Source organism: Oxyura jamaicensis, chromosome 1 (assembly GCF_011077185.1).
Source record: "Oxyura jamaicensis isolate SHBP4307 breed ruddy duck chromosome 1, BPBGC_Ojam_1.0, whole genome shotgun sequence".
NCBI classification, from domain to species: domain Eukaryota; kingdom Metazoa; phylum Chordata; class Aves; order Anseriformes; family Anatidae; genus Oxyura; species Oxyura jamaicensis.
The window spans coordinates 1,348,113-1,369,684 of NC_048893.1; the positions used below are offsets into that span (position 1 = coordinate 1,348,113).

A 21,572-nucleotide genomic window follows, 5' to 3' on the forward strand; every position below is an offset into this window, starting at 1 on the left:
TCTTGCTTGGAGCAAGGCCACCACATGGGATGATTGCTGATTAGCTTGACTCTGATCTAAAAGCCACAGAAAGAGCTGGGAGATACTTCCATTGACTTTCTGCTGCTCTCTCTGGAGGATGCTCCAGCAAACATGGGGAAGAAGGGTGTGAGGGTGAAAGAGGGATGAAGCACTTGGATGGGCTCAGCGATAAGGAGCCAGGGGAGGGCAGTGGATGTCCCATTGCCACCCCAGGATCTCAGCTACTTGTGACCTGCCTGGGAGGTTGGCACTCACCTTGTTGCCTTTGGGTCCGGGTGTCCCAGGAATCCCCTGCAGGATGAGGAAAACAAAGAAGGAGGGAAGACTTCATTTTTGCATGTCCTTGATGCTCTCCTGTCCCACTAAAAGGGTGAAAGCGCACCCAGCCCAGGTACCAGAGCCTCAGCCCCCCCTCCCCAGCCAACCCTGCGTTGCTCAGAAGACAAAGGGGTGATGTATAAAAGTCACCTCCTTTCCTGGGGATCCTGATGGTCCTGCAGGTCCAGCAAATCCATTCCGGCCTCTCTTCCCACGTTCACCCTTGAAAATAAAATCCTTTAAGGAGAACACCCTAAGGGAAAAGCTCTGCTTTCCTGCAGCCATCCTAAAAGCAGAAACCAGTGTCCCTAAAGCTCCGTGCACCACAGCAAGCAGGAGGGATAGTCATTGGGGTGCTCCCAATGTGAGTCTCTTTGTTGTTGAGGAGAGGGGACTTCAGCTACATCCAAGATCCCGAGTTTAGACACGCTGCTGTCCCCCATCCCACCTCCCACTGAGCCTCCTTGTCCCTGCAGTGAGACTGGATCATTGCTTCCTCTGTCCTCAGGGGTCCTAATGACCCCTAACCCCCTTGCTAACATCCTCTGCCCCATAACCACCCCTTTTCTTCCGAGTCACCTCATCAGGGCACATCATTAGGTTTCAGTGGAGAACAATGGGTCCCCACCTTGTTTGTGGCTCCGTTTCTTTTGTTTTAAACTTGAAGGACATCCTCCTGGACCAAACCCTGCCTGTTTATTTTTTTTCCCCAGCCACACCAATTCGTCTAATCAATGCTGTTACCACTCCTTTTGCAACCAGGCTTTGTCTCTGTTTCCCTTCATGGGCTATGCGTAGGCTCAGGAGACCTGCATAGGTGGGGTCTGACCTGCAGTAGACACCTGGTGTAGACAGTCTCAGGAGGACCATGCTCGTTCTCACCTTGTGTCCAACACCACAAGCCCAATCCCCTCACCACACACCACCTGCCTTCTGTCCTGGTGTCCCGGGCAGGCCTGGAGCCCCTCTGTCCCCCTGTGACCCAGGAGTGCCAGCGTTGCCTCGAATGCCCTGGATGCCCTGAGCTCCTGGAGGTCCTGGGGCCCCTGGCTCACCCTGTTGAGTGAATCACAAGGGATTTAGATCTTAGCTGGGATTGATGGCCGCTCAAATCTTCTGAAGAAAGCCTGGGGTGTTTCCTTGAATTCCCATGACTGGTATGTAGAAAAGGGGGCACCCCTTCCAGCTCATGCCCATCAGAGAAGTCCTAGGGCTGGAGAAGGGCTTGCTAGACTGGGGAACCCTCACCTTCACACCCACAGAGCTGTGCAGTGAACTCAAACCCTTCATGCCTGCAGTGTCCCAAGGGACTGCAGAAACATCCCTCTACTGAGACCACAATCCCCTGGATTTTTTCACAGCCGTATTTATCCTCTGGAGCTCACCTGTCCTGAACTGGTCCCTTGGAGGACACAAAACTCTCCCTCTGTCCCAAACCCTAGTGCTGGTGTTCCTGCCTTTCCAAGTTGGGACTGGCTTCAGTGCTTTATCTTTGCCATCCCAGCCACCTCTGTGCTTCCCACCCAGCAGTGGAAAGATCAGCAAGGACTCCAGAGAATAAAACCCATAGAAAAACAAATGAGATCCTATCTAGAGGAGAAGAAAGGTTGACCTTAAATCCTGGGGGACCAGCCTGACCAACAGGACCTCTGAATCCAATTCCTGGTTCTCCCTGTGAAGAGAAGAAGGTCAAGAAAAAACCAAGGCCACTCCTTCCACTGTGGGCCCATCAAGAGCTTGCTCCGTGCTGCTCCCTGGATACCCAGCTGAAGTCCCTCAGGACTGATCCTATGCTAATGGTGTCTAAAGGACTCTAAATGACCATCACATCTCTAGATGATGGGAAGTCTTATCTGGAGAGATAAAGTTGCTGAGAACTTTTAAAGAGCTCAAACAGCACAACCTGGAGCCCAGGAGGTTCCCTCTGCCCACCAGAAGCACTTGTGTGCCGGGTGGGTGCCGGAGCCCTGGCACGGGTACCCAGAGGTTGTGGTGTTCCCTCCTTGGAGAGCTTCAAAAGCCACCTGAACACCAGCTTGGGGTGGCCCTGCTGGAGCAGGGATGAGATCAAGGTGGACCCAGAGGTGCCTCCAAGCCTCAACCTTTGGTGCTTTAGAAAAGAGAGAGTTGAGTTGCGGGAATATAACTGGAGATGATGTCAGAAGACTCCCGGTGAGACTTGTACCTTCTGGCATTAGTCTGTTATAAAGTGTGTGCCACCAGGACTCCCTGCCAAGCCAACAGATAGATGCTGTGTCCCCCAGTGGGTGACCCATCCCAGTCACGCTGAGCCCACATCTCAGGAGGCCACCTGGACACCTCTCCTTGAGATGGGAGGCAAGATGTCAGGATGGAGAGCAGTCATGGAGGACACAAGGTCTCCTGGTGTCAGAAGAGGCACCCCTGACTGTGGTACCAATGCTGTTCTTTACCTTTTGACCATTTTCCCCTCTGTCTCCTTTGGTGCCCTGAGAAATGAAGAGAGAGTTACCAAGGTTGTGGGAAAGGAGGAGAGAAGTACAACCTCAGTGCTACCCTGAGCGAGAGCAAAGGTTTCCAGTTGTGCCCACAACAGATGCCTCTGATGTCTCCAGAGGAGGTGGGGAATGTCCATGTGGCCAGGGCAGAGCCAAATGCCCCAACACAGGGTCAAAACAAAGGAGATGGGGTCAGAAGACTCTGGAGTCTTCTGAAGGAGTTCGGTACTGAAGGAATTGGGGTATGGAAGGAATTGGCGTACTGAAGGAGTTGGGGTACGGAGCTGACCCAGCAGGTGATGGGTCTGAACAGAGGACAAGGTTTTGGCTTCCCCGTGTCAATCCCCAGTGCTGGATTTGGGCCACTTAGCTGGTACCACTGTCCTGCTCCAGCTGTTGATCCCGACTCCTCAGCTCACCTTTTCTCCAGGCTCCCCCATCTCCCCGGGCTGTCCCTGTAAGACAAAAAACCATCCATCTTCCATCCCTTCTTCCATCCCTGTCTTTGTGCCAGGGCTGGCTTTCACTTGTCTGTCACCCGGTTCAGTTCACTGATCCAGCAGAACAAACATCAGGAACCCCCCTGCATTTTCTGCCTTCCCCTTGAGGCATGGCAGACGTGTGTTAGCATTGCTGGGAGGGGAGGAGCAGAAGCATAGAGCCAGATTGAGGGATAAAGGTGGGATTGCAGCAATCCCAGTTTACATCAGCACAGCCTCCCACGGACCCTGGATGCCCTCTCCACCAGCGTGTCCCCAGCTTCCTTCTCCAAGTCTCAGAGACTCAGGCCACAAAAGCACTATTGCTACCTTTTCTCCTTTGTCTCCACGGGCTCCTGGAGCTCCCATTTCCCCCTGGAAAACAACAGACAGCCCCTTCAATTGCAAGCATGAGGAATTTCTCCTTCCCTCTTTGGGCCATGTTAGTGTTGCCCTCGTTTCTGCATCACCTTTTGGCAAAATGCAGTGGAGGGCCACCTCCTCTCCACTGCTTGCTGGTGGACCAGAGGTATCCCAACCAGATCCTAACCAGATTGGGGCTGTCCCTGACCCCATCCCTCCTATCCTGCACTGTGAAAATGCACAGAGAGATGACAAATTGTGGAACTGGGGCCAGAGATGAGTGGTAGCTTAGGATCTCCCTGTCCCAGGATACTACAGATGTTAAAAAAATGACATGAATTTGAGGTAGATCAGATAAGTTCACAAAGAAGAAAACTACTGGGGAGGCACAAAACACTAAAAATATCCAAAACAGCTGTGGAAGGTTCTAGCATGGGTTCTCTGCTCTTCGCCAGTGGCCAAAACCGTTGATTACTACCTCTTGAACCCATGAGCCTGGCCAATTTTCACCCATGATTTCTCAGTCTCTAAATGAGACTGCCCTGGAAGATGCCCTTGGGTTACCATCCCACCTCACCCCAACACCATTGGGTATCTGCATCAAAAGGTGAACCAAAAGCACTGACCTTTTGGCAACACAAGGTTGGATCTGGCCCGCCCGTTTCTTCCTTCTGTAAGAAAATGAATGCAAGTACAACACGGAGTTGGGATTCTGCAGGGGAAAGGACCGGCCGCGTCCTCACCGTACGCAGCTGGGGTGAGAGGAGCCCTGGGGCTTCATGCTCTACCTGAATTCTCCTCGGGTGCTGAGGGCCTGGGTACGCCTTGAATTGAGGAAGAAAAGAGAAAAATGTGAGAGGAGGTGGAGAAATATTTTGCCCCTTGAGCCATGGAAAAGGAGTCTTGAGGAGTCAGAATTTTTCACCCTTGATTCCTGGAGATAGGTCTTGCTCTCTTAAATTTTGTAAAACCAACTCTTTGCACTTTCCATTTCTGGCTTATGATGTTAAATTTGGAGATGTAATTGTGCAGGTATGTCAGAGATGTGTGTGTTTGTAAACACACTCAAGTATTTTCACATTTTCACACGCATACCAGTATCTTCTATTCTCTCAGGGCACAAAATGCCCCTGTCTCATGCTGCTTTCTCCACGAACCAGGTAATTATGTTCCCTCATTGATTAAGTTTGATTTTCGCCACTTCTGTGTTGTGAGCATCACGTTTCCCTTGCCAAATACAAGAACACTCTGCTCTGCCAAGCAAGACAGCCTCACCTGCAGCTGTTTCTTGCTTTATTTATTAATATTTATCACCAAACTTTCACCCCCCACCCAGATTCATCATGATTCATCATGATTTTGTACGGTGAGAAGGGGCAAGTAGGGTTTCCCTTGCATCCACGTGCTTGAAGACAACCTTCTATCAGGTTGTCTCACTCACCACAGATCCAGATGGGAATTTCGGAGCTCCTGGGGCACCGGGGGGATGCACCTGTGACAGAGCCAACAAGGAAAGGTCACCGCTCCCTTGGGGATCACACCGATGACTCTGCTTGTACGCAATGGCCAACCCAAAGCCACCACGATGAAATAGGGTCTTTACCACGTGTCTGTCCTGCTGGGCTGATCTCCTGGCCCTCATGTGCCTTGGGAGCGCAGAACCACCATCCAAATTCGTCTTTTCCTGCAGGAAAGGAAACGTCACCCTGCTGAGCACCCAATGCTATTATTTATTCAGGACCGTGCAATCAACATACCGCTATTTCAGAGGAATACCTAAAATCTTGCAACTCCGAGCTCTAAATGCTTCCCTGCAGCACCCATGCCTGGGTAACACATCTGCTGTGCATTTATTGTGCCCGATATATCTGACTGTGATAATCCAACTGTTGATGCCTGATCACTCTCCTCGGTCATCTGCCTCTTGCTGATGTTTGCAATGCTCATGGTTTTGGCCGGTACATATTTGAGACACACACAGTAAAGCTTGTACAAATAGTTACTGGCCCGAATCATAAACTGCTTGTAATTTTCCATGTTAGCAACAACAAATTATCTGCTTGCTGTTGTAAAAATTATAATATTGCTAGCTGCTGGATATCTCAGTGTGCAGCAATTATTCCCCGAGCCACACGATGGAGGCACCGCAGATCAGCTTTGGCAAATATTTTGATACGAAGGCAAAAAGGAATGGAGTGATTCATAACCTGCTTTGTCATCGGGGTTGGACCCGGTGATCTTTCGAGGTCCCTTCCAACCCCTGCAATTCTGTGATTCCGTGATAACAAACGAAGGCTGGGCACCTCCTTGCACCCAAACCTCAGCCCTGAGCCCTGCCAGGAGCATGCGAAGGGGAGAAAAAAATTGGCATAGGGTGCAGATACTTAGCACTATTTCCACATTATTATTATTTTCAGACTCAAAGACCTAGATTGATCTCACAATTTAATCTAGAAGTGTATTTTGAGACTTCTAGATGGCTAAAGTTAAGGAAAACTAAATCCTAGACAAAGAACTGGTAAGAAATATTGGTTAGTCCAGCCCTGGATGTTATGTTGGCAGGTTTGCAGGGCTGATAGCCTTGTTTTTTTTTGTATTCAAGTAGCATTCACTAACTGGCTAATAAACCCAGGAAGTTTCTGACTCACCGAAATACGTAAGGAAAAAATATTTTGGACCAATTAAAATTGAAATCCTTTGCTGAAACATCGTGAGATGCAAGGAGGAGAAATTAAAGACCCGTCGATGATGTGCTGGCACAGATTGCTCACGAGTGCCCGTCTTGGGTGGCTTTTGTCCATCCTGCACTGGGTCGCGGCTGATCTGCATGCAGAGCACGTGTAAAATGCTGCTGCTGTTTCGCACGGGTCCACGTTCATTCTGCAGACGTGCGAAGAGCGTCACAAGGAAAAGGCGAGGCAAGCCCGTGGGTTGCCAAGACCTCGCCGAAGTTTGGATGGCGACCCGTGTGCATGCGATCTCATAAAGCTGCCATTTCCAGGGGTGGTGGGAAATTGCTGGGGGTAATAACTCTCCTCCATTCTGCTATTCCTCCGCAATTTTAACAGTTTCCAGCTCTGAGATGCCAGCAATAAGGCACCTCACTGAAAAGTGGAGAGGCTGCTGCTTTCTAAAGCAGTGATTTGCTGATGGCAGGTGGCAGTGTAAAAAAAAAAAAAGAAATAAAAAGAGACAAGGGAGAAAAAGAGGAGGAAAAGAACAGGTACAATTAGGACAGGAAAGAGAAAATGGAAATAAAAAGGGGAGGAAGAAATTATCCTGCAAAGAAAGAGGAACAGGAAAGACAACAACAGCAAAGAATGAAGATATCAGGTAAAAAAAAAAAAAGTGACTTTGGGTTTATCCATATGGAGACAACCAGGGCATTTATCTGAATTAACCCTGAAAATGAGTAAGTTGAACTGCAGGGAGGCTGGGAGATGGAGGGGGCAGGAATTGACCAGACCAGTCCCATAGTGCTAAAGAAGTGGCTCATCCATGGAAAGAGCAACTGGGCACTGCTTCTGGCACGGGCACGTGTACCAGGGCTCATCCTGCCTCTTTATGCCAGTTAATTTGCTTCCCCCATTAACTCCTGCCAGCCAGAAATTGCACCTCCGAGATGAAGCTCTTGGGCTATTACAGACTGCTTTTCTCCAGGGCCCCATGAACCTTTTAACAGGTAAAATTCGTGATTACAGCTGCTGCTGACGGGGAAACAAGCGGCTCCATTTCGCTCTCTTTGCATCACCCTGCGATGCGTGCAGGGATCTGTGCTGGGGGGAGAGGGGCTGCTCCTGGCTCCCTGCCTTCCACTCATGCTTCTTCCTCCTCTGGAGTATGAAGGGGATAAAATGGGGCAGGAGATCATCCCTATAAACCCAAAGTGTGAACTTTTGGCTAAAAACCCATCTGATCTTAGGTCCCTGGTGATGAATGAGCCTGCAGTTTTGTGGCTCTGCTCCTCACCTCCCAGTGGCTTAAAAAAAATGGAAGTGGCATCTCAAGTGGGATGCAAAATCTGCTTTTATCCTTGGGATGCAGGGATTAAAAAGTTGATTATGTCCCTGATTGCTGAGGACAGTAAGACTTTCTTTTCTGCTTCAAACCCCTCTTCCTTCCCAGCACCATGGCCATGACGTTTGGGCACATGGATGCATGAGTTCCCTGAAACCAGACAAACAGGGGTCACTCCCTTTTCAACAAGGAGGAAAATGCTGGGCCTGTGATGGATCTGATTTATTAAATCACTCCGTGCAGGGGGCATGCCTGAAAACACGAGGAGCAGAGCTGAAGTCCACAGCTTTGAATGGAAGTACAGATTTGGGATGCCCCAGTTCCAGGGTGCGGGTCCCTAGGGACTGAGCTCTACCTGCTTGTGAGAGCAGGGCATCAGAAAGCTCCTACCTACACCCAATCGAATGAGAAGTGAGGGGTTTGGTGTCCATCCTCTGCATTTCCAAATCTCTCTCCAGCTTAACCATGGCCAGCAAAGGGAAACAGCACATCCAGGAAGAGAAGCAATACAAAATGTGGGATGTGGGCTAGAAACAGGCTCCGCGAGCTCCTAAATCCCTGCCCTGTGATAGCAGCTGAGGGATGCTCATTGCACAGACCACAGCCTGCAGGGCTGCAGCTTGCACACAGACACGCGTGTGTGAGCGCTCGTGTGCGTGTGCTTGTGCCGGGAGCCCTCTCGTGGCTGCTGCCACAGCAGTTGCTCCAGCTTCGTGAGTCAGCGCCGTGGCAATTTGCAAAGCCAGGCAGGAGACAGCTGAAGCGATGGAGCAGAGGCAAGTTTCCAGCAGGCTGCTCGAATCAGAGCGAGATTTCCTCTTGACAGGGTCTCCCTGCTTTGAGCTACCTCCCCCATCGCTGTTCCTAGAAATATCCTTGCTAATGCTGCTCCTAGCAGAAGCTGTGCTTGCAGCTGAAAGCAAACATCCAAGGGATTTTTCCACTCAGGTTGTGGGCATCCTACCTCCAAATGTTTTCAGAAATAGCCTTCCTTCCATCACACCGCAACACATCAGATGGAAAAGCGTTAAAGCAGCACTGGGTGAGTGCGTTTGCCCCCTCTCCATCACTGGGGCTGGTGCCACTCAGTGCTTGGTGTTGGGGAAGGGTCTCCCTGCCAAGCTGGACTGTGCTTTCAGGGTTAAAATGCTGTGAAAACAGAAGGGTGCTGGGTTTGGTACAAGTCACTGAGCACGGAAGGGCTCCCAGAAGAAAATACATGCCCAGGAGGGCAGAAATAAAGAGTGAATTGGGATGTTATGGCACAGACAACCACACTGCAGCAACCCCCCAAGATAATGCCCATCCTCTGAGCAGTGACAACTGCTGCTGCCAGCCTGGATGCGCCCTCTGGCTTTGCTGCAAATGCTGTGGTGTGACTTAGAGGGCACGTGCACATGCACTTGGAAGGCTGCTGCACCTCCTGGCTATGGAAGGAACCTCTTTCTGTGCTACTGCCACTCAGCTGAGGTGTAGCAAATCATCTCCTGAGCTTTTTAAGAGGCAAATGTCCTGCAGACTTTGACGGAAGAGTTAAAGTGAGTCATCCTACACCATGTTTCCTCTGGGACAGGCGCCTTGGCTCAGCTGACCCACATAGGCTTGGTAAATTGCAATTCACATTTGTTGAAATTGGCCTTTTTTTCCCATCAGGGTGGGTAATTAAGCACCAAAACAATTTGCCAAGGGCTCTGGGGGGAGGTCCCACTTCCCTGCCCATATACAGAGGACAAGGATGGCCATCAGCCTCCTGCCCAGGTCCCATGTCCAAGCAGTTTTCTCCTCTGCGGATCTGGGGAACTCAAAGCACTGGGTGTGAGTTGAGCATCCCAGTCCCTTCCAGTCTGTCACTTGTCTCCACACTGGTCTAGCACCCAGTGCTGCTGGGAAATACATACATGGCTGGTGTCCTCCTGTTGTTGTCCTTCCGTCCTCTCCTCCAAGGACTCGAGAAGCTCCATGGTTTTGTTTCCTTGCAGATCATCTCTGGGGTGTGTGGGGGGCACAGGCAAGCTCTGCAGGGGATGCTGGATGAGTGACAACACAATCTTACTGATTACCAGAGTGAAAGTTGGAAAGCAAAGACTTTTCCAGCCTCTGAAACTGATTCATGCAGAACTCCTTATCCTCTCACTAAATTAGCTTTTCACTGCAGCAAAATAGAGGCTGAATGCACAGAATTGCAAGGGTTTGTCCACTCAAGCTCTTCAAAATGTAATCCCATTGCGCCTATTAAATCAGCACAAATAGGAATGTAATTAAAAGTCACTGAACAGGCATTTACATACGCTGCTGAGTGAAGTGTTTGTCCCTTTCGAGTCTCTCCCCTTCCTTTTCTCCTCTGACGTTTTCTCCAGGGACTCGACAGTGTTCCCCAGGGGCTGGTACTCACCAGCAGATGGACCCTGGGGAGAACAAAGGCAGTTACTGCATTTTCCAAGTCAAGACCTCATCCACAACACACTGCTTTTATCAACAACACCTTGTTTATTCAATAACATGCTCACAGACAGCAGGACAAGGCTGGAGAGCCAAGTTGCCATTACCTCTCTTGCACCTTACTCAGGGAATGCCAATGACTTTGGGCTGGGGCATGCTGCAGGGGTCCCTGATGGGTCAGAGGACTGCCTAGGAGCTCTGACTCCTTTCCTCCCAGCTTTCTCATTGAATGCCAGCCTAAATGGGGTGGTCTGGGTGAGAAGAGATGGTCCCCAACCCTTTTGGCCAGATTTAGGGGAGCAATGGTGCTCCCACAATAATGTAAGCGAGCCCAGTATTTTGACAAGGAGAAGGGGGCAAATGTTTTTCCTCTTCTGACCTGGAACCCAGAACAAAGCTCTCACAAGGAGGTGATCAGCCCCTTCCCACCCTGCCCTGGGTAAGTGGCCCAGGCCACATAAACATACTCCAAACCCTCATTCACAGTGGCAGAGATAGTGACATTTGTGGAGTGCCCTGACCCGCAAAGATGAGCAAAACTTGGTTATTGTCATAGGTCCATGCTGGTATCTGAAAAGCTGTGTCTCCTCTAGCATATCACTGAGTACACCACAAAGTCCTGTGGCTTCTTTCAGCACAGAATACATAGCACACGCTATCTTACAAAGGCCATCTAACACATGGTGTGACCAATTTCCATCTGCTGTCCCTAATAAACCCAACAGAGCCAGCTTTGGAGTCTCCATGCCCCAAATCCCAGCATTGCTGGCTCCAGGCTTGCTGGCACATGTCTATTTTCAGTCTCTTGAGCCCTCTGGTGCAAACACGCTTACTGGTGAGCACTTTGTTCCCCTCAAGACCCTAAAATGCAGTCATCCAGGTTGCAATGATCTGGAAAAGTAAAGCATCTCACCCAAGCCTGGACAGAGGGGGGATGAGCCTGTCCCGACCTCAGTGCCTGAGCAACTGGGTCATCGCTGAACCAACCACAGAAGATAAAATCATCAGAGCTGCCTCCAAATGCTCCCACATCTCTTGTGCTCCAGATACAGACAACATTTCCTACCAGTGACCAACAAGGGTTTACGGAGAGTGAGTCACTTCTTGACTGCCGTAAAAGAGGATTAAAAAGCCTCACCTCAGCTGCTGTTACTGTTTCCCGGACTCTCTCTTATCAGGACTGTCTAGTGTGGGCAAATTAAGAGCCAGGACTCATCCAACAGCTATGAGAGGTGGCCTGGATACAGCCTTCTAAATTTGTTCTTGGAGGTGTGCTGTAACACACAGGAACTCGGGTCCAGGATGGAGATTAAGTCTTATCACTAAAATCTGTAATTCCCACAACCGCAATCTGTTACTTGCAATTGCAGAGGATGTAGGTGACTAGATTATCTCTAGCAATTAGCCTGGTTACTCAAGCAAATGAGAGCTGTGGAGTCATGGCAGGAAATCTTCCCTGGGCATTCTCAGCCCAACCTGACAGCTGGATCGGATCCGTCCCTGACAGGGCAGGAGACACACGCAGATTACAGCCTCCACGTGGGGAGAAGACTCAGGGTGAGTTCAACAGACAACAGGCATGGGGATAGCTTGAAACCAGCCGAAAACCTGTGGTCGGTTTTACTCAGAGGACCAGAAGGGGTTGTGCTTGGGTGGAGAGGAAGGGAGGATGAGGGATCAGCAGGAGGATCATCGCTGGAGCATGGACTGGGAGCTCACAGGCATCTGGCACACGTCAGATGTGGGAGCTCTATTATTGCTGCAGCAGACTGGGTGGCCAAGAGTACAGATCTATCTGACTACACTTCATCGGCTCTGCTGCTTGTTGTCACCTTAGGGGGTCCTTCAGACACCAGCACCCTAAACGGAGGCTCTGCTGCCAGGCTCTGTGCTTCTTCTGTCACCTCGCTGCTGGCCAGGGCATCACGAGAAGTATCAAACACAAGCGAATCCTGTAACATCAAAAACACTGGCTTGTCAAAATTGAGCTCCCAGGAACCACAAATGCAAAAAGCTGGGTCCTGATGGCTTATTGCTGCCCACCACCCCAGCACCCTGGCATGCTCTGTCCCACCTGCTGGCCTTTCTGTACCAGGGTGGACTGAACAGGTAGCCAGCCCCTGCTTGCCATTTCCAAGCTTTCTTTCCCAATTAGTTCTGTGTCCCTGGGATCCCTCTCACTTTTGAAGCCACCCTTGTGGTCTCTTCTTGTGCTTTCTTCTGCTTTGCTCCCCTCAAACATCCACCAATCCATCAACCCCACCATCTCTCAGGGGACGAGGAAGCTGACAGCTTCAGCTGATGGCTTCTAGCCACCACCACCAAACATCAGGGGCTGACTGATTCTTTCATTTCCCTGAGAACCAGGTGCTTTGCAATCTCAACAGCTTAACCTGTAGTTCCAAAATCCTGGTGAGAGCCCCCAGCCCCTTCCAGACTAAGCTGGCTGCAAGTCACTGTAAACTGCTTGATGACAGAGCTGACCCTGAAGCCTTCACTGATTCCTTTCCTTCTAGGTCCCCCTGAAGATGTCAGATACTCACGCCATGTGTAGCAGTCTGTGGAAGTGTCTGTTTTCTCCTGGAGGTCTTGCTTGTCCTGGAGCTGCCCAACTGCTGCACCAGCCCATCCAGCCCATCCCGCAGGAGCGCGTTGGAGAGATCCTTCAGCAGTGCCAGCTGCCAACGGCACCGACCATTCAGGCAATGGCCTGCTGTCACTCTCCCATCCCCAAGACACCAAGACCCAAGAAAAGCCACCCCAAAAAGATTGCTGATGCATTTCCAGTCAGCTCACAGAGCATAAGTCAGGCACTGGAAGAGGTTGCCCAGGGAGATGGTGGAGTCACCGTCCCTGGGGGTGCTCAAGGAAAGGTTGGACGTGGTGCTTAGGGACATGGTTTAGTGGGTGACATTGGATGGTTGGACCAGGTGATCTTGGAGGGCTTTTCCAACCTTAATGATTCTGTGATTCTATGATCTGTCCCTGACAGCCAACAGTTGGTTTAAATATAGGTGCTTATATGGGTTGGGCATCTAGGAGCTGACTGATGGTGCTTACGCAGGTGCTCTCTCCCCACTGCAAGTATATCCCCTACACCTGGTGAAATAAGTCACCTCCCTTGGTCACATCTCCAGAGCTCACAAAAAGGAGCTGAAGGCAATGAGCTCAACAATAAGGGCCTAGTTGGTAGATACCAAAAGCTGAGGTTCATCACAATTCCTGAGCTTGGTGGCTACCTTGAGACAGGAGAGGGAGGCCACCGACCTAGCACGACCGTATTGCACAGTGGTAAGCCATGATTATTTGTGCTACCAGCAAAGGAGCAACCCAAACCGGCCTTTGCACTAAACAAGATGTACAACATGGCCAGAGCACCAGAGGAAACGGGGGTCTCCTCCTCCTGGCTGTGCAGACCCAGCGCTGGAGTACACTCCAGAAGCCAACCCAGGTGGCAGCTCCAAGCTCCGAATGGGTATTTGGCATTGCTCAGAGAAATTGTGGATGCCTCATCCATGGAAGATGGAAGACTTCATGGAAGACATCATGTCTTCTAGTGAGTGCTGGGCTCAGAGGAGCACACATCAACTCCAGAAGACCAGAGTGGATAGATGGAAAAGCTTAATTGCAATCACCTTGTCAAAAGGAAGGTCAAGGTGTTACCTACCTTAATACCATTTTCTTCAAAAAGTCTCTCCAGATCCTGCCAGAAGAAAGAAGGGTAAGGACATGACTAAAGCCCAGCCCCAAAGAGCAGAAGAAATGCACCCTGCTGAGGAGCAGCCTGACTCCCGTGCCCTGGGAAACACAGCAGGGTGCAGAGCAAATAACATTTTCCAAAGGACCGAACACGGTGACACTTTTCCTCCCCTTTCCAGCCTGGGAACCTGGCTGCACAGGCAGTGATGGCTAAGCCTGGGGGCACGCACAGGGTCCCCTCTGCCATCCCAGCCCCAGGCAGAGAGGGAGGTGTTGCCAACATTAATATGCTCCTTTATTTTTTTTTATTTCCTTTACCTTCATTTCCACTCCTTTTCCTGGTGGACCGGGCTCTCCCTTCAAACAAACAACAACAATTAATTAAGTCATTCCAATGAGCATCATGAATGGGCAGAAGTCTGCCACCATCCTGCTCCGTGACCCCAGACAAATCTCTGTTGGCTCACAGAGGGGTTTGAATCCCACCCTGATGCATGGGCTCCTTTGCTTCTCCACCAGACACAGCCAATGTCTGTATTTTTAGGGTCGGACTGGACCAGAGCTTGACTTGAGAATCACCAAAGAGGTATTTGGATGGGAGCTTTGCACCATCCCAGGATGGAGGGATGTGGTTTGCTCCAGGTTAGGATGGACAACCAAGTTGCTGGCCTGGGCTATGCAATTCTGCAGTGAAGGGAGGGAGAGAGACCAGAAAACTGACCTACTTGTGCAATGCCCACTGAAAAAAAAAAATTATCAAGCTGCTGCATTTCCACGTGGCATGTATAAATGTCAATCAGAGGGTGACCCATTGATCTGGAGGCAATCCTCCTTGCCACAGACTCAATCCACTCCTTCTCCATTCCTCAGCCATGCACAACATGTAAAAAACAAAGTGCAGGTGGCCCCTCAATGCCACCGATGCTGCCACTGGCATGGCTGGAAGTCGTGTGGTGGTGGCAGCAAGGCAGGGGGTGGCCAAGGTGCTCCCAGGGACGGCGGTCCCTTCTGGGGGCGGTTGTGGTTCTGGTGACCCTCCACACCACCACGCAGAGTCTGGGTCAAGTATCTCTGATGGGTTTAAGTCCCAGGGATGGGTTTTCTGTCTCTCCTTGACCAACATGATGTGGGTCTCCTGGTGAGTGATCATGAGCCACTGCCATGGATGGAATACTGGATGAGCTGCAACGGCTTGGGAAGTCCCATGGCAGCACAAGGAGCATCTGATGGGACCAGGGGCTGACCTGCCTCTCTGACGGGCTTCATTTCACTGAAATCTGGTTTCTGCACTGACAGATTCCGGTGGAATGAAGGGCGTCAGGAAGGCCCCAGGGGTGCTGCATCTCCATGCCAAGGTGTACTGGGGCAAAGGAACCACGTCGTGGGGACATGCTGGATAAACTGGGTATGTCAGGACATCTACCTGCACCCACTGCTGCTGCTTTCTGCACCATTTTCCTCTTTGTTAGTGGAGCAGTTGGTCCCACCTCTAAAGATCTCTAGATGCGTGTTGTAGCAGAAGCCTTTTCTCTTTCCATTCCTTTCTGAAGTGATCTTCAGGTTGCAGGAGAGGAGGAAAGAAAGCAAATACCCCAAGCATTTTAGAAATGTATCCCATCCAGCTCCTGAACATCTTCCTGCCTATGTGTCATATATTTAATAGATCAGGTTGCAGGGCTTACATCACAATGACCACAAGTTTACAAGCCCAGCTCATGATGCCTGCTTTGAAAAACCCAACTTTTTTGGGGGTAAGAAGAGATCTGAGATCTGATCTCTTCCCCTTTGGCCAAACCAAACAAAGGTGCCTCCACACATTCAAGCACCTACCTTTGGGCCTGGAGGTCCTCTTTCACCTTTTAAACCATCCTTCCCGCGATCCCCCTGCAAGCCAGCAGGAACACGTTAGTTCTTCATCCTCTCTAAAATTCACAGTGGTTTAATTGTGCTTTATGGCATTTCCCACATACTGGCCTGTGCTGGCCTCAGTCTAACAACATCCCTGTCCTTTCCACATGGACCAAACAGCCTTTTCTTGTAACTATCTTATTAATTCACGTAATTGAGGTAAATCTGGAGCAACTCTGCTCTTCACTTGAAATATGCTACCTAGGTTCTTAAGACGGGTTCGCATCCCTGAAAGATCACAGAATCACAGAATCACAGAATCACAGAATTTCTAGGTTGGAAGAGACCTCAAGATCATCGAGTCCAACCTCTAACCTAACACTAACAGTCCCCACTAAACCATATCCCTAAGCTCTACATCTAAACGTCTTTTGAAGACTTCCAGGGATGGTGACTCCACCACCTCCCTGGGCAGCCTGTTCCAATGCCTCACAACCCTTTCAGTAAAGAAGCTCTTCCTAACATCTGACCTAAAACTCCCCTGGCGCAACTTTAGCCCATTCCCCCTCGTCCTGTCACCTGGCACGTGGGAGAACAGGCCAACCCCCACCTCTCTACAGCCTCCTTTAAGGTATCTGTAGAGAGCGATAAGGTCGCCCCTGAGCCTCCTCTTCTCCAGGCTGAATAAGCCCAGCTCCTTCAGCCGCTCCTCGTAGGACTTGTTCTCCAGATTTTCTCTTTATTCTTTTCCCCTGATACCCACCTGGGCTAAGGATGGTATTACTCCTCCTTACAAACTAAACTTCACCTGTATTTTCCCTGCCATCACAGCTTGGCTGATGAAGCAAAACCATTCCATTAGTAAGGTTTGGGACTGGAAGCCTTGTATGAAGTTTGGGGAGGGGACAGACCCATGACGATATTGCCTGTGGCTCTTGTTTTCCCAGTCTTTGCCTGTGACCAAGTCCTGCGGGTGAACTGGAAAGCCCAGATCTGCCTACAAAGCAGCCATCTAGGTAAACACTCTGCCTCTCTCTGAATGAGCCTTTCCTCCAGCACAGTGAAATTTGGCAGACATCGAACTTTGGCAGAAATCAATGCTGTGGCTGCCCTGCCTCCCCCCTTGCTGCCTCCTCTCCTCTCCTGACCCCAGCTGCACGGTGCATAAAATAAATGACCATCTCACAAACTTTGTTAAACTGAGGGATTTAAATGCATTAAATACATTTTTCATCGTATTGGGCTTTTTGATTGCTCAAATTACTCCATGACCCCACCTCTGTTCCTGCACTGGGGCTGCACATGGCATTATGGTTTGCAGGCAGCTTTGCCATTTGCTTGCTAAGCAGACCATAATAAGTGGGGCAGGAGGGGGCAAGGAGCTGCTTTGCCATTGATCACTATTTGGGCATTCCCCAGGTAGAGTTTAGGCAAATTGGCACGAAGTCATGAGGGGCCGGGTGATATTTTCAGTCATCTTTTTCAGAGGGCTGATGAAAGGATGAATGACTCCGGCTCTGCTGCTCCCTACCGCTAATGCCTCTGGGCTGGATCCATGTCACTGTTATCCCTCCGAGCACTGGTGCTGGGTAAAAGCTCCTTCAGTCCCTCCCAGACAGAGATATTGCTACAGCAAGGGAGCTTCTGTAATAGCAATGGTCTTGCTCTGGACAAACTATTGGAGTAGCAACATCCAACTCATCTTATTGCCTTTCAGCAAAACTATTGGGCTGGCAACAAACTTCATTGTCTTATTAGATCCCCCCAATTTCTGGGCTGAAAAGTTCTCTCTTGTTTTCCCTGAGAACACAAGAGGACTGGGAAGAACTGTATTTCACCTTGCACTGCCATCATCAGCAGCGATACATGGAGCTTGGAGTAGCTTTGCTCTCGGAGGTGGGAACAGCAAGAATTTGCTTAAGGAACTTGCAAGTTTCAGGATGTGGTTGCAGACTTTGACTTATAAAAGTAATGAAGCTACAGCAAATATGACATACATGAAATAATCACATATTCAGCTTAAGGACAAAGCTTCTTCAGCAAGAAGGAGACCTTACCTTTTCACCTTTCAGGGTGATGGTGTTTTCCAGAGAAGACATCTACAAAAAATGAAAGAAACACGGTGAAGAAAGACGTCTTTGATGCGAGCTCTCACCTCCAGGTGCCTTTTATCCCAGGTAGCCCTTACCCATGGGCACCAAGCCAGCAGCTTTCTCTGAAATTAGCCAGCAATGTGATCCTGTTATGTCTGGGCTCAAACCAATGGGGAGCCAGTGTAGCACCTTTGTGCTCACAGGTCAGAGATTTAGGGTGCTGCTTTGATAAGGCTATGAGGGAAATCCTCTGTACAGCACACGCTGCTGACAGCAATAATTTCTGGCAGTGTGTCCTCTGCAGTACCCAGGATTTGTGAGAAATCTTGACATTTCCTGATCAAATGTGTAAGTCAGTAGAAGATGGTATTACTCACAATGCTTCCAGGAGTCCCAGGCAGACCAGGCTTGCCCTAGGGAGACACAACATCCCCACACCCCCCACCCCCAAAAAAGTCAGTGGTGCAATTCAGCATTTCAGCCTCCAAACAGACTCTTTCGTGCAAGGTTATAAATGGGAATGTGCAAACCTACAGAATCGCCCTTGTCTCCCTTCTCTCCAGTGATTCCTTAGGAGGGGGAGAGAGAGGCAGGATGAGAAGAAGCCATGGGAGGGGAGGGGGGCTCAACATCTTTTTGCTAGCTCAGCATCTGATGGACTAACGAGCCTTTCCTAGAGCAACTGAGCTAATGAAATCTGGAATTCAACATCACTCCTGCAGAGGGGCTCTCTGATATTTAATAAGGGGTGAGGTTATCAGCCTCTTCCTCAGTGGGTAGGCTCGTTAGGGACTTTCCCTCAGCCAGATGCTCATTTTAACCAAAGTTTGTAGAAATGCCATGCCTTTGAGACCTCTTTCCCTCTGACAAATGTAGCTTATGCCAGCCAGTGTTTTCCTAAGCTATTAGAGGGAGATCAGACAGAACACCCTTCCCTCCTCCCCAGACGGAGACAGGGCTGAGCGTTTTGTTTCCAGCAGCATGGGGCTGGGGAAGGTTTGCATGCTCCCCACCCCCTGCTGCACGGTCCTGCTATTTAACTCGTGCTCCAGCTAGTCAAACAAGGAGGGAGAAACAGCCCTAATCCTCCCTTTGAAGAGGAAATCCCTCCCCAGGAGAGAGGGAGGGAGCTTTCTGTGCCTTGCGTACGGTAAAGCAGATAAAATATAGTTCTGTCTTGTTCTATCCCAAGCCCTCCCTCTCTCAGCTGCTGCTTTGGACATTCCTTACGTCCTTTCCAGGTTGTCCTGTGTCTCCTTTTATGCCCTGCTCTCCAGGTCGTCCTGGGAGTCCAAGTGGGCCCTACAAGAAAGGATTCAGAGAAGCAATCAATCAGAAACAGAGCCTGCCCAGCAGCTTCAAAAAGTAAAGCAAGCAAGAAAAATGCTTCCCTCCAGGATTTTTCACCCAGGGAATAAATAGTTGCAGGTGGAAACTTCTAAGTGGGGATTCTTGCTGGGCTGGAGAAGGAACTCCTTTCCTCCTGGACAGACCAAGGGGCCCAGGTGGCAGCAGAGCAGCCACACCACTCACCTGGGCAGAAAATCATAATTATAATTATTACCCTCATTCCTCTTTCTCCTGGTTCTCCAGGGGCACCAGCTTCTCCCTAAAAGAGAGGAGATTTATTATTGCAGATTCTTTTCAACTAACTCATGCAATGCTTCGTCTGAGGTCTGAGGGCACTAAAAGTTTCTGTTACCTTGGTCCCGGAGGTGCCTTTCTTCCCTGGTTCTCCCTAGAAGACAATGCAAAAATGCCGGGTTACATTTTGTCTTGCAGCAAGTTGTTTTACCCTAATTTCCTCCTGCTCAGGCTAAGAGCTCTTGGCCTGATTCTGAAATCACCGGTGACTCTGAAGCCAGGGGGATTGTGCAGCAGTGCCTTGGGATCAGAAATACACCTGCTTTTTCTTTTTTTATTTAAGCCTCCTCTTGGCGATCCTATTCCACCTGATGCTCAGGGATCAGCTCAGCCGTTTGAACTGAAGAAAAGTCTGAAAACCAAGAGGTTTATCTGAGGCCAGCTGTGAAGCTTTTGGGAAGGGCCACCTTGGTTGGTTGTAAGAGGGAGCTGCTGTACCCTAAAACCCGAAGCAAGCCCTTCAGGGCTGGTGTGGCTGCACACCGTGAGAGTTCCTGCATGGCAGACAGGCTCAGTTGCAAAAAACAACCCCAAACCAGACCAAAACAACAACAACAAAAAGCGCACAGTGTTGAATAAAAAGTAAAAAAAAAAAGATGCTGCATCCATACAGTGTAACATAAACACCACGGTGCCAGGCACTTGCATCCCCCTGACCATGGGTGAAGAGACCTCACCCCAAAACATAACCTGAAGCTCACCCCAATAGGGTCTACCTTCTTATTTGCTGTGAAAGGACAGAGCAAGTAGGAAGGTGGATCCCTCAATCAGCAAGCCAGCATGGCTAATTAGCGGCTGTTTGCCTGGACTTGTGTTGTTGACCACTGTCACTTCCCTATCCAGTCCTATATAGGATGTTTGTTTCGGGCTGGTCCCACCTCATCACTTGTTCTTACTTTCTGCTGCAAGGGTGTGACATGGGGTTGATAGCTTGGCATTGAGTAGTGGATCAAGGGGTTCAGCACGACCGTCTGCCTGGATTGTGAGCTTCTACTTACATCTTTACCTCTTAGTCCGGCCTTGCCTGGTTTCCCAGGTACTCCTGGTTCACCCTTCTCTCCCTTCAGACCTATTTCTCCCTAAAGAAAACAAGGCAGTTGTTACATTCCTCTCCTGTATTTTGTAGTCCTCACATTTAAGATATTGAGGGACAGGCTCAAAGAGCATGCTGGGCACCATGGCCATGCAATCGCTTCCACACTCCTGGCTCAAGTCTGGGCTCAGAGCACCTGCCCTGCCCCTGGGGAGCAGTGCTGTGAGGCTCAGATTCTCTGAACAAACACCACGTTGGGGTGGCTTCCACCCCTCTCTTGACCAGTTCTGAACCTTTGCTAGGAGGACTCCTCCAATGCAGGGTTTGCAGAAGTTTCGAGGCCTCACTTCCTGCATTTTTTTCAACGTTTCTCTGTGCAGGGCTCTGCATGTCACCTGGAGACTCCAGCAAAGCAGGACCTGCTCAGACCTTTCAGCTCCTGAACACTCCCCAAATTTTGACACTAGCCCCATGGCAAAGATAAAATCGTGCTGACTCAAGTTGCTTTGGGTGACACAGACATCAGTCATGAGGCGGTGCTTTACATGCTGCAGTCACTGCATCATATACTCACCTTTTGACCTGGTTTCCCAGACAAACCTACGTTTCCCTGCAGAAATACAGACTGTTAGTCACACGATGAGAACGACAGAGGTAGAAAAATTTCAGATAGGGGTCGTCTGTGTTATCTAAAGGGTGTAAGCATCAGACTCCGTGCTGCAATGCTGCCCTTTGCAGGCGGTAGCAGCTGAAACAGCCTAGTATGATGCAGAGAAGGGGAAAACATCTGGTGTCCTGAGAGAAGAGGGGCTGCTGCAAGCACACATTGTCTAGAAGCAAGTCTTCACCACTTCTGGACCCATTAATTCCATTAATGACTTTGACAGAGGGGTGGGGATCTCACATACGCTGTTTTTTTGCAAGTTTTAACTGGATTAAAGTAAAAGAGACAATGAATTCCTCCTTATAGTAGGAAATGTGAAGGCATTAAACCTTATTAGGCATCAGTGAACACACACAGGAGTGCCTTAAGCACAAGTCAGGAAGATAAAGCTCAGGCATGCCTTCGGGCCACAAAGCCATCGGGAACGGGGCTTCCTTGGCTCTGTTCCTTGCAGCATCACCAGCTGAGCTTTGACTT

At 49.9% G+C, this 21,572-nt stretch overlaps 1 protein-coding gene across 16 annotated transcripts in view; it reads right to left on the bottom strand.

Moving 5' to 3' along the window:
* The window catches only part of LOC118156089 (collagen alpha-1(VII) chain-like), a 122,548-nt gene that overhangs the window by 34,168 nt on the left and 66,808 nt on the right, over positions 1-21,572 (bottom strand). For 11 of the 16 annotated variants that reach the window (XR_004746171.1, XM_035309878.1, XM_035309883.1 and 8 more), the window contains 26 exons: positions 21,006-21,041; positions 20,397-20,477; positions 19,457-19,492; positions 19,319-19,363; positions 18,985-19,056; positions 18,289-18,324; positions 18,132-18,167; positions 17,719-17,760; positions 15,644-15,697; positions 14,132-14,170; positions 13,782-13,817; positions 12,658-12,792; positions 11,947-12,066; positions 9,964-10,080; positions 9,574-9,702; positions 5,262-5,342; positions 5,100-5,150; positions 4,447-4,482; positions 4,285-4,329; positions 3,626-3,670; positions 3,236-3,271; positions 2,772-2,807; positions 1,952-2,011; positions 1,270-1,395; positions 490-561; positions 277-312 (listed from right to left, as the gene is read on the bottom strand). Coding sequence is in view for 14 of the 16 variants with exons in the window: in XM_035309878.1 (XP_035165769.1) it covers positions 277-312; positions 490-561; positions 1,270-1,395; positions 1,952-2,011; positions 2,772-2,807; positions 3,236-3,271; positions 3,626-3,670; positions 4,285-4,329; positions 4,447-4,482; positions 5,100-5,150; positions 5,262-5,342; positions 9,574-9,702; positions 9,964-10,080; positions 11,947-12,066; positions 12,658-12,792; positions 13,782-13,817; positions 14,132-14,170; positions 15,644-15,697; positions 17,719-17,760; positions 18,132-18,167; positions 18,289-18,324; positions 18,985-19,056; positions 19,319-19,363; positions 19,457-19,492; positions 20,397-20,477; positions 21,006-21,041 (1,638 nt within the window). In the remaining 2 variants the exon portion in view is untranslated. Of the gene's footprint in view, positions 1-276; positions 384-489; positions 562-1,269; positions 1,396-1,951; positions 2,012-2,771; positions 2,808-3,235; positions 3,272-3,625; positions 3,671-4,284; positions 4,330-4,446; positions 4,483-5,099; positions 5,151-5,261; positions 5,343-9,573; positions 9,703-9,963; positions 10,081-11,946; positions 12,067-12,657; positions 12,793-13,781; positions 13,818-14,131; positions 14,171-15,643; positions 15,698-17,718; positions 17,761-18,131; positions 18,168-18,288; positions 18,325-18,984; positions 19,057-19,318; positions 19,364-19,456; positions 19,493-20,396; positions 20,478-21,005; positions 21,042-21,572 lie in introns of all 16 variants that reach the window. The other 5 variants (XR_004746176.1, XM_035309964.1, XM_035309973.1 and 2 more) reach the window with 5 other exon arrangements.